Consider the following 13,010-nt stretch of genomic DNA (forward strand, 5'->3'; position numbering starts at 1 on the left):
TATGTTGATGCCCCTGGTTATATTGGTTCTGGTTTTGGTTCTGGTTGTTTCGCTGATGGGGTGGCACATAGGCAGGGTTCGGGTTCTGGTTTTGAGGGTTTCGGTTCTGAGGTTGTTGGTTCCTTCCTGCCCAGTTAGACTGGTAGTCAAGGTTCGTTGGGCCACGGTTGAAATTTTGGTTCGGGTGGGGGTTGGGTTAATTCTGAGCCTGATTTTGGTTCTGATTCTGATTTCCATCTCCCCATCGGAAGTTTTGGTGGTCCCTCCACGGTGCATCCCTCTGCCTTCCCGGAATCCATTTGCCCTTAGAATTGTAATATCCTGCGGCATTTGCTTGCTCCACATCTGGCGAGTCGTCCGGCTGATCATATGGTAGTTCTGGGGCTTCTTTTCCTCCAGTCGGAGAAGGTGGTGGAGTGTTCTGCTTGATTGCAGTCAGTAATTCCTTCTTTAGTTCCTCCATCTTCAAATCCGTCCTTTCCTCCTGGTCAGTAGCAGAAGCACTTGCTACCCTTTCTCTGTTGTACCCATCCCTTGCGTTGTCGTATGTCTTCTTCGCATTCAACAGTTTGCGTAACACCTTCCTGGCTTCACTGACTCTCAACTGTGTGAAATCGCCTCCGGATGATGAATTCGCCAGATCCTTTGTTTCTTTGTTCATTCCCTCATAGAAGGTGTGGTGCACCTCTATCTCCTTCATGTGATGGTTGGGGCATGACTCCAGAAGACTCATGTACTTCTCCCAGTACTCACTCAGGGTCTCATCGTATTCTTGCCTTATACACGATATTTTCCTCTTCAATGCACTTGTCTTTGAAGACGGGAAGAACTCAGCTAGGAAAACTTACTTGAAATCGGCCCATGTATTGATGGAGTCGGCTGGCAGGCGCATGAACCAGGTGTTGGCCTCTCCCTTTAGGACAAAAGGTAGGGCCTTCAGTCTGTAATCATCCTCGCTTGCTCCTGCTGGCCGCCTCTGTGCCTTACAGATTTTGCAGAACTCATTTAAGAATTCGTAGGGTCCCTCGTAACTCTTCCCACAGTACGTTGGTAGGATTGCAATAACGTGGGGTTTCACATCACAGGCAGTCTAGTCTGGGGTGACAACTATGGCTTGTGGGGGATCTCCGTCAGCATGTGCAGTAAGTGTTGCGAGCTCGGGATCGTCCTCACCTTGGTCAGCCATTCTCACTAGTGCTCTTACTGGTTGGAGTGGAAGCTCCGAGAGTTGGTACTCTAGATCTTCTTTTTCCTCGTCGCTGCTCGTGCCTAGGTCGGACAGTGCTGTCGACAGGCCAGAATGAGTGGTAACGAGTATTGTTCCTCGGGGAAGTATCCTTGGTCTCCACTGGCCAGGAGCCGAGCTACTTCTCATAAACTGAAAATAAAAAGAAAATGAAAATTATGAACAGTATGTACACCAAAAAGATCACACACAATAACAGATATGAACGCCATCCATCCCCGGCAACGGCACCATTTTGAAAGTGCAGGTTTTCTCTCGGTCAACGTATGTAATTGCAAGAGTGTATCCAACTGATCAGGATGAGATTCCCGACCCAGCTGAGTCGTTGGCACGATAACCGGAACTTGGTATCAAACAATTATTCCTCAACCCACTTCTATTGATTAGTATAATGGATGTAAGGGTCGAATCCCACAAGGATGGACACGTTCGGATACTGCGGTGACATTCTTGGGTGTTTTTGGTTAGCTACCACGCTTAGGTTGAGATTTTACCTAGGCGAGAAATAAAGGTGGTACTCTACTGACTAGTAGGCGTGAAAATAACAGGCATGTGGTTGTGTTCGTGAAAAAGGGGACAAGTTGTCTTAGAGGTATACGAAAAGTAGACAGTTACTAAAAGAGGAAAATTAGACAACAAGGTATATCTGGTGGCTGGTTGGCTTTCTGACAGGTCTGGAAGGTACAACTGAAAAAGTGGGGGACAAAAGCAAAAGTAACTCAAAAAGTAAAAGTGGTCCAAGGCTAAAGTTGATTTTGACGTTTTCTTCTTCACCAAACATTAACAGAAATCATATGAACACAAACTCCATGACTAAACTCAGATTCATAATTTCAAAAACTCAAGATCCATTGATTAAAATGCTTAAATTAAGATGAACAGCTGAAATTGCAGACTATCTCTACTGACTAACATGCAAGGTGGTGATCACAGTGCAGAACAGGAAACTCATGCACGAAAACTCAAACTGAGACATAACTACAAATTTCGATCAACAACTGCGGATCTAGCCTACTCGAAAGAAAATACATGCACGCACTTAGAAATTAAAGGCGATAACTAAATCTAACTTTCCTAGGCAGAATGAAGCAAACTCAAACCAAAGAGACATTCAGAATAGAAATTTCATAACTTAAACGTTTGGATCTTCACTAAGTACTACAAGAGGCAACAAAGATAAATGTTTGCAACAGATCCAACGAAGTAAGCAGGTAAAAATTAAACTAGAAAGCAAATAACGATTGTTTTGCCACTCCGGGCGGTGATACTGCTATACTACTACGACAAACTGGCTGGAACGGTAGATTGATGACTTCTCCGGCAGACTCTTGGACGTCAAGTGACCATAGCTGTGGCGAGGAACGAGAGATTGGATAATGCTGAAGGACTGATCTTCTAGAGAGAATTCTACTAAGTGTGTGTGAGAACCGAGAGTTTGCGAACTCCGAACCAAACTCTGTTTTCTCTCTCCATGTGGCTTCTTTTATAGGGAGGCTTGCCCTTGCTTTTAGGGTAGACTTCCTTCACGATTTGACTTTTCTGCCCTTGTTAATGATCATCCCAGCTATCCTTCTTCTCCATCTCGAGCCTTTTCTCTGGCATGCATCCTGGTCAGTATTGCACCCTTCTAGCGCTCTTTCACTTGCGTCACCTGAATCGTCTCCTACTGACTTGGATCCCTTAATCCTGCACACTTGAGCAACTGTTTTGCAGATAATACATGCATTTCACGACTGAGCAGTAACCAAGGCTTAGAATACGACTTATCAGGCATCAAATGCATGTGTTTTAGCAAAGGCATGGTCTTGTTGCAAGATATATGGTACATTTTACAAATGAATATATTAAGTTTGCATTCATTTAATTCCTAGAATATATGTTTTAATGAAGGGAACTCATGCTGCTACCATGATTTGCATGAATGCTCTAGCTCTTCTGGATTTTGAGACTCCATTTTTCGTTTTTCCTCTAACTCAGATATATCTGGCACATATTGTAAGGAGAAACTTCAATTTGTATGCATTACTTTCTCTTGGTATTACCAGGAATTATTTGCTTACTAAACCCCCGTTCTTGGAGTTCCTTTAGAATAGAAGTATTCCCTGTAGATACTTGGAGAAGTCAAAGCTCCAAGCTGCATAACTACAGTTCTAGTAGAGATAATAGATCTCAACAAAATTTAGGCACATTTATAAAATCACTAGCCTGTAAGGCCTACCTGGAAGGTTATCAACTTACGTTCTTTGGACATGGATAAACTACTAAATATCCAGTCTTGAGTGATATTTCCCTTGAAAATATAGATGCATAAATGATTAATCTAAATATAGATCGTGGATGTTATTAATTTATTAGTTCTCCACATGGCTTCGTTTAAACTTTGAAATAATTTTTTATATGATAAAAGATGATCAACATTGTATAGATATGAAGATATTTAAGGGATGTTGGTTTTATTATGTTTGAATAAAGAGAGCGTTACGTCTAAGATCAATTTGAATTGGAGGATAGCCTGGTCTTCAGCGTTTTAAACATCATAGATATCGTATTATAGGTGCAAAAAAATGACACTTTTCCTTCTATTTCTACATACACTATTATTTTCTCCGGCTAGAGAAATTACCTCAAGTTGGAACAGGTGCAGGATACAATACGATGTGTGGTGTTGTCTTCTACAGAGGCATCACTTGGAAAATGATATTTGTCGTATTTATGATACGTGTTGGTTGTCAGGTTCTGTGCAACATACAAACTTTGAAAATTGTGGTACTTTTGGTATTTCCTTTTTCTATTAGATGGAGTTTTGGATAGTAAATTCATTGTGCCTTCTCTCTCTGTCCTTTAACAAACACTCATTCGCATACTGAATATTTTACTGTGTGTGTATGGGGTGGGGGGGGGGGGAGGATTTGATCTTTCCTGGCTTGATGATGGGGAATACAATAGCAACATTTATCAAAGACTACCATTTTAGTTGAGATTGTGCAGCTTAGTTGTTCGTGACCTTTCCAACTTGGTAAGCCCCAAGACATTGTTACTTCAGAACACTTAATAACCCTCCTTGCGGGGGGGGAGGGGGGGAGGATTTGATCTTTCCTGGCTTGATGATGGGGAATACAATAGCAGCATTTATCAAAGACTACCATTTTAGTTGAGATTGTGCAGCTTAGCTGTTCGTGACCTTTCCAACTTGGTAAGCCCCAAGACATTGTTACTTCAGAACACTTAATAACCCTCCTTGCAGTTGTTTCCAAGTATTCTCAGAAGGATTGGCTATCAAGCTACGAGACACTAACAGAGTATGTTGTAAGTGCTTGTTTAATGGTTACAATGCCGTTATGTTCTTATCTCTCATTTCCATTCTAGGGGCCTTATTTACATTTCAGCATTCATTGCCAAGTTTGCCACATGTGATTGCAGAAATTCCACCTGTTAACAGAACATTAGTATTATTGACTGTATTCTTATCATTAAATCCCACCTATAGATAGAATTATTTTCTAGGTCCCTAGATCCTCCAAGAAGCTGCACGAGGACAATGAATATGCTCTATATACTGTAACATTATTCAGTCGAGATACTCTGACAATTTTAGAACTAAGGCACGTGAAAAGAGTTTTCAGGTGAGGTTGCAATTTCTTATGCATACTATTTCTTCTCATGCCTGCTGTTTTCAGCATCACTTCTCGAGTTTTTCAGAATTTTCTTGAGTTTTCTCCTGTCTGATCGGATTCTACACTGGATCACATTTTATGCAATATAGTTTCGTGATTTTGAATATAATCAGAGACACAACAAGATTGTCGAAAGCAAGAGCTTGAAAAGCCGATGCCAGACCAAGAGACATTGAGAAGCTCTTTGTTGCAGTGGTGCTACACCAGTTACGGGGCACAATTTATTTAGCTAAATTTTTTATTTATTTTACCATTTACACCAGTGGTACTAAGATTGCATCAACCACAACTTAGAAGTTAGTCAATTCATGTGGGTTCGTTCTTGCTTACTTGTAGATTACCCTCTTCACTTTTTCTATCATTGAATCTCACATGCCGTAGACCAAGACGCAGCCTATCATTGTCACAAGCTACAGCATGACGTATTAAGGAGCTATATATGGAAGTATATAATCAACCTTACCCGACCAATGTCCATCTAATATCTTCATTTCACCAAGCTTTCCTTCTCAACATCACCGCCTTGCTAAGAATCCCACGTTTCACTTATGACTAGAGGTGTCAAGTGGGCGGGGCCGGCCCAGCCCGGCCCAGGCCCATGTCTGAAGCGGGCCGGGCCGGGCCTGGGTTTTGGTATTTTTAATGAGCCCAGCCTGGGCCCGGGCCCATTTGGCAAGTGGGTCGGGCCGGGCTGGGCCGGGCCTAGTTTGCTAATTAATTAAATGGCTAAATAAAATTATACTTACATTCATTGCATGCATAATAAATTATAGAACTATGAAAAAAAAACAATTATTGACCTATGATATGATGTGGAGTAATATAATTATAGGTTAATCAATCAACTAATTACACGCATATAAATTAATTTTGCTCCTATAATTTCACTATTCCCAAAAAATTAGGAGTTACATATGATATGCTACTATTATTGAACTATTTTAAATATTACTAGTAATAAATCAAATATAATTACTATCTATAATTATGCAAATCAACTACAATTATGTGAATCAAATGTAATTGGAAATCAAATTTAAATAAGTGTTCGACTTAAGTTAATAATTAAATTAATTGATTTTTTTACATACTATTATTAATAAAATCTATGATTATCTTTAAAATATATAAATATAAAATAACATGCAATCTAGTAATAAATTAATAGAAAAGATATGAATACGTAGAGATAATATCTAAATTTTTTACCCATATGAATACACGTAAGATAATAAAGCATAATAGATAATACATATTTATACATATCACATAAATATAAATGACTAATCAATCACTTTATATATGGAACTAATCTCTTCAATTATATAAATCAAGTAATAAATTCTAAGATAAACTATTTTTAAAAGGAAAAGTAGTTAACAATTAATCAATATAACCATGGAAATAAAATTTGAAAATATAAGTTTTGATTTAGATCGATTAGGTAATTTATTTAATACTAAATAGAATAAAGAATATGTATAATATGATATGAAAAAAACAAATATATCACATAATTAAGAATATATACTATAAAATTGAGATTCTGCCGGGCTGGACCGGTCCTGGGCCGGGCCTGGGTTGGTCCTGGGCCTGGGCCGGGCCTGGGCCTGGGCCGGGCTTTAAGTGGGCCCGGGCCTAGGCCGGGCCTGGGTTTGAAGAAAGGCCCAATTGGAGCCCGTTTAACCTACTAAGCCCAGCCCAAGCCCGCTTCATTTCATTAGTGGGCCGGGCCTGGGCCGGGCTGGGCTGGGTCGGCCCAGCCCGTTTGACACCTCTACTTATGACCATGGTACTAAGACTTCTCTAGAGTCTAGAAGCATGAAATCCTTCATCATCATAGTACCGTAAGCTAAACTAAGTTGTAGCAATTGATAGAAACTTGAGAGGGACAACAGCTTTAACAACGGCTAACCCCATTCTATAGTTCATGATGAAGTTCTTTATGATATTAGCATTGCTGCAACATTGGAGATCCAAGAACATAAGTTTCTTGTGTGTTCAATGTTCTTCACAGAACATATATTCTGCAACACTAGGATTGGGTGTGTGGAACAACACATGATGTCCACACAATGCTAAGATACAATCCTTACACTAGAAATCCTAAAGCCAAACAATTCTTCGTATTATTTATGATTACATGAACCATATTTTAGGAGCTAATCTGTTAAATAACTTCATACAGTAGATGATTTGTTGCTTTCGTTATGAGATTTAACAATTTACAATCACCACTTCACTGAGGACTTTAGATATTCCAACAAGCAATTGCTATCCTCGAGTGCCCTATTATTTTATTGTTACTAGCTAGTTATGTACAAGAATCCAATAATACCAGGTTAATAGGCTAAATTGGATTAATCCAGATTTTATATAGACTGCAAGTTCAGTTTCATATATTGTAATTTTCCCTTATCCTATGGAATTCAAATTTTTCATTGCATTCAAAGAGAACATTTTTTTTATCAAATGTTTTATTTCCTACATAAGTAATAATTTTCTGATTGACATGCTAACATGTTTATTTTTGGTGGTTTGTGCTACCTGAAAATTCCAAGGAAGGAAAATAGATTCTTTATACTTGAATTTCAATGTGTTACGGCTCTTGCCACTCTTACAACAAATACTCCATGATGCATCACATGCTTAGAGACACAACCATTGAGTGGGGAAATCCCAGTAGTAGTACCAAAAATATGTTCCATAATCATCCATGATTATTGGCCTGTTATTTGGATTCCTAAATTCAATCTTTATTTGTTTGAAAGGTCTTTAGCTCGTGGATGCACTTCTGCGCTGTACGTGTCTTTAGTGAAATCATTCTGCGATAAATAACCTATCCCTTTGATGCGCTTTTGTATTTCTATAATGTTTTCTGAGTGGCTCTCTAAATTCTCTCTTTTCAGTCCGTTGTGTTGTCACCATCTGTTAAAAATGAGAAGAAAGTTCGTTCCATTCTAGAGGGATTGTGCAGCACTTCAAATAGGTACTCCTTAGTTCACCACCTATCTTTGCAATTAAATTTGTTTCTTGGCAATTTTGAACTTATTAATCATGTAGTTTAATCTGATCTGAAGTAATTTTTTTGGCATAAAACGTTAAAGCATAAATCTATGAGCAATGGCATCTTCAGAGTTTCGATTAATCAGAAGGATCGAGATTAAGTTCATCTCACCTTGTAAAAAGAAGTAGTAGAAGGGACAACGCAAAAGCGTTGCATGTGTTGAACATGTATAGCATTTACTACGAAACGGTTTGGCATTGGTCCACCTCTTGAGTCTTGAAGCAGATTCATTGTTTCTGGTTTTACCGACTCCAATATGCCCCTTTCTGAATACACATGTTTTCATGGTCCCGGGATCATATGAGCTCTGATCCATATCTAACATTTTCACTAGAGAAAATGCTGTTGTTGATTTCTGATTTGTCTTGTTTGTGTGAGTGCAGCACATACTGGAAAACAGAGGATGAAGGAGGAATGGCCGGTTTTGCAGGCGACGCAGATACTCATCCTTACGTCTCCTTCACTATTAATACTACTCCCTCCGGCCCCCATTAGGAGTCACACTTTGACCGGGCACGGGTTTTAAGAAATGTAAAGAAAAGTTGGTTGAAAAAGTTAGTGGAATGTGGGACCCATTTTTTTATATTGATTTTATAATAAAATGTGAGTGAATTGAGTTAGTGGAATGTGAGTACTTACCATTTATGGTAAAAATGAAGTGTGACTCTTAATTGGGGACGGACCGAAATGGAAAAGTGTGACTCTTAATAGGGGACGGAGGGAGTATAATTTAGGCTGGCCTTCCCAAATAAGGACCGATTCTACACTTGTATAATAGAGTAAATTATCCAATTCATTCTTTCTTTAAGAATTATTCTGTCGACCATTAGTACGAAGTTTTTTCTCATTTGGTTGTGCAAGAAACTGTTATCGTAGCAGATATATCTCCACTAATTTGTATGCTACTATCAAGTTTTGTTGGACCAAGCGAGTCGAATGTATCACTTTGAGAAATTATTAGTGAGAATAACCTATATTCCCGACCAAATTGGTGATGTTGGCTTTTTTTTTTCTGTATGTATGTATCAATAAAACCACAGCATAAAGAGTGTTGAACTTTATCAGATTTTAACTCATGAAGGTGACTATGCATGACGACATGAGGTATATAATTAGATGATGACACCAAGTAAAATTTTGTTCGCATTCTCAATTTGGCAAATTGATCTATCCTTTCTCTGTTGTCATTTATGTAGAAATATAGGGGTCATGATGGGTTAGGACACGTTGAGGCCCATATTATTGCTTGTATACTAGTATTTCACTATTTGACCATTTGATACATTTGTTTTATTACACTCCCATTCATTTACTCCATATTTACTCTATTATTTTCACCTATATAGCAAATTATTGGTAAATGATTTTTGAGAGGAAGGGATGTTCTGCAAAGAATATTACAGTACTAGATAATTATGGCAGGTTCTTGGTAAATTTTAAGTGTGAATAAAGTTTTAAAATATAAGAAAATATGTGGTGTCATATATGATCATTCAAATCATACTAATTAAAACATAAAAGAGTAATAAGTTGCCATTTATCGTGGACGGGTAGAGTTAACTATAATAATTACATTGATGCTTTTAGTTTCAGTGGGTCATCATCCATTGCTTATAGCATCCTAATCCAAAATTAAAACCAAATCTACACCCTTATATTTTAAAATGAGTGGACGACGAATTTCAATAAATAGTAGATAAAATATCAACAAAAGGGTAATATCGTCATTATGTTATCATATGATAATTTTCGTGAGTGTTTTTTATATCAACATAGTGTATTACAAATATCAACAATATGACATAAGAATATCAACACTAGTACAAGAAAATATCAACACATATTTATTGAGATTTTTACATGTTTTTATTGAGATTTTATATGCATTATATTGAAATTTTTGATGTATTTGTTGATAAAAATCTGGGTATCAACATTTACGAAAACTAAAATAAAAAATATCAAATTTCATTATCCGAACGTCGTCGGAACATATGCAATTGAGATCTCGTTGGAATCCTTATAAAATTATCTTTAATTTGATATATTTTTTACGAAAAAATAATTTAAATCGAGAAAGTTACATAAATTTAAAGTTTTAAGATGATTTTAATAAGAGAGAATTGACATTAATACCACTTATTTTTATTTAATAATTTTTTTAATTAAAAATATAATTCATGTGACATTATTTTAATCACTAGATCTCTTAATCTAATGACTAAGATTTAATCTTAATTTGAGATTGCAATTGATCACTCCCCTTTATTTCTATATATATTATTTGTATCTATGTATTCTAGAATCACTTTGGATTTTCTTAAAAATAAATAAAAACTACAACATAATTTTATTATTTTTATCGATGTATCATGTATGTATTCTTGAATCACTTATGCATCAAGGGTTTTCCATTCTTAATTCACTTTCTTTGTGCTCTTCGTTTATTTTCAATTCTTGTATTGTCCAATTCCATTTTTACATGGAAAAAATGAAAAACAAAAAATCCTAGTCAAAGTCAATTTTCATGGGTTACAAATATTCTTCGTAGTCTTTTTAAAAAAAAAAATTAAGGCTAATATTCGAAACATAATAAGTGCACTAACTAATTAACAACCAACTGATTGTTAATTACCACATACAATTACTATTCCTGCTATACTACAAATTCTTGACCACTATCACTACCTAAAATTCTAACCACCGCAACCTTGATTATGGGTGCAGAAATTATGTTGGAAACAAAGGATCTCAAAAGTGAAAGATTTGCTGATATTTGGTCGGTTCCAATGATTACTGCCTCCAAGATTTCGAGTTTTTGATACCGCAGACAAGAATAAACAGCCTTTAATTAAATCCGTTGCTCCTTTTTGTTTGACCAAGACCATCTAAAAATTGTAACCACACAAATTGTTAGTATTGTACATGAAACGTAAATAAGGCTTAAAACTTGCATATCATTAACTACGAATTCTATTAGAAATAATTCATTCTCAATCAAAACTTATAAATCACAATGAAGGTTTAATTAGGGGGACTTATGCCTCATATAATAAAATTTATTAACTGTTTGAATCTTTTATTGGGGCGGGGAATAATGATAATTAAGTAACCATTCTAGCTATGTTTATAATAAAATGATTATTAAGAAAAATAAAGAAATGGTTGAGACAAATGATACGAGTCGTACCAGGTGGTTGTAGTAGGACAGATGATGTTGGGTTTTTACATAATTACATCAATGGGAATGAAAACAAGTTGTTGGTAGATTCTGACTGATTATTAATTCTCTGTCTTTGATCATCCACTTCCCACAAAACCTGTCTATCACCCTGAAAATGATGTAAATTTTGTCCATGTTATAGTACATCATACTTATGTGAAAAACTAATTAATATATTTATATAAAAAAATATATACTATGTGTTAATTTGTGTACCTGGGATAAAGCATTTGGAATCTGGGATTGGTGTAAGAGAGAAGAATTATCTAAGACTAGATAGGAATTGGCTGTTGTGGGGCTGCATTGATGCATGCCTGCAGGCAACGGTGATGCCAAGCTATTAAAATTCTGCATGCATTTATTGGGCAAAGAAAAAAAAGGTTTAGATTTTTTTATCAAACGTAGTACTTATAATATTAATTGAAGGAACATATATTCTACATACCTGATAATCAGGTCCTACCATGAATGGTTCCAAGTCCATACCAAAATCATAGAAGATGGGATTCACAGATGCAAGCTTCATTGAAAGAAACTGCAAAAATAGACAATAACATATCTTGCATTTAATTAATTAATTTCTCCATAAAATTCATGTATATATAATAATATTAACAATACTCTCCGAAAATATTACTATTATATAAGTATTAATACAATATTAACTAATCACCTCAACTTGGTTTTGGAGTGATTGGACATAGTTTATAATTTCATCCAACATGGGGGCCTTTCCAGTAACCTGTTCTTCACTCAAACCACGTGACTTTGTCAGGAGTAGAAATTAAAAGAAAACAAATAGACAATAATATATATGAAGACAAATTAATTTAATGAATTTGACCTTGTCACAACCAGGAACAAGAGTTTGTAGTAGCTTCATTCTCTCACTTATTTTCTCCCTCCGCAACTGAAACAGAAACAAAAGAAAGAAACCATAAATTTTCATATAATAAAAGTTTACAGTGAAATAGTTGAATACCTCCACTATAATAAAGATTAATTAAACTATTAAAAAAAGCAAAAAGGATTTTAGATTTTATATGCATATACCCTCTCAGCAAGACTGTGCCTATCAGTTGCTTGGCCCCTCCTTGCTCTTACATGAATATAACCTTTTTCTTCTTCACCTTCTTTCTTATCCTCACATTTCTTCTGCTTCTTCCCTCTCACTAGTTCTCTCATATCCTGCAACTCCAAACAAATTATTTTAATTTTTTTCACAGTTCCTGGAAAATCAAATTTATAAGAAATTGAACCTTGGAGTGAGCAGAATTGGATTTCCTCTTCTTGTTAAAAGGGGAAATGGTTTTGGGATTTAAAACTGAGGAATTACTTGAGGGATGAAGATTGATGGATAAGGCATTGTTTGGATCATGAAAAAGGGCACACATGTTACTAATGGTGGTGGAAGATGAAGAGTTGTTTTGCATTGCCAAGAAGACTGAAGAAAGTGATGATTTTTATGAATAACAAGATTTTGTGGCATCTCAGGTTTTATATAAGGGAGAAACATAGAAAAGACCAAGACTTTTGCTAAAATCCTCTTGCCCATGCAGTTACATTTAATATTTGACTGGTCTAGCTTCTCATATAGAGTATTATTTAAATAGAGAAAATTAAATGTTAATTCTTTCATTTTTCTTTTTGATGTCATCATGAAAACGTAATCAATCAAAGACCATTATACGGAGTAATAATTAAAACGTACTACTAGTTTAAAGCAGGGGCGGAGCCACTATATAGCCAACTGGGGCATTTGCCCCTCCACACCCTTCTTTTACTATTACATTTCTATAA

The 13,010-nt window shown here is 36.2% G+C and overlaps 1 protein-coding gene and 1 pseudogene across 1 annotated transcript; one reads left to right on the plus strand and one right to left on the minus strand.

Moving 5' to 3' along the window:
- The window catches only part of LOC125195180 (V-type proton ATPase subunit C-like), a 43,224-nt pseudogene extending 34,259 nt beyond the window's left edge, over positions 1-8,965 (plus strand).
- Positions 8,966-10,566: 1,601 nt separating this feature from the next.
- On the minus strand, positions 10,567-12,746 carry LOC125191815 (transcription factor BC1-like). The gene is made up of 8 exons (XM_089057698.1): positions 12,470-12,746; positions 12,264-12,398; positions 12,055-12,120; positions 11,884-11,952; positions 11,656-11,745; positions 11,427-11,558; positions 11,178-11,319; positions 10,567-10,875 (listed from the first exon to the last, which is right to left on the minus strand). Exons 1-7 carry the CDS (start codon positions 12,641-12,643, stop codon positions 11,221-11,223), a joined length of 765 nt encoding a protein of 254 aa, XP_088913824.1. The 5' UTR covers positions 12,644-12,746; the 3' UTR covers positions 10,567-10,875; positions 11,178-11,220.
- Positions 12,747-13,010: the final 264 nt, after the last annotated feature.

The sequence above is a fragment of the Salvia hispanica genome, chromosome 4 (genome assembly GCF_029641045.1).
Source record: "Salvia hispanica isolate PSC_SH4W2 chromosome 4, Shi_PSC_v1, whole genome shotgun sequence".
Taxonomy (NCBI): domain Eukaryota; kingdom Viridiplantae; phylum Streptophyta; class Magnoliopsida; order Lamiales; family Lamiaceae; genus Salvia; species Salvia hispanica.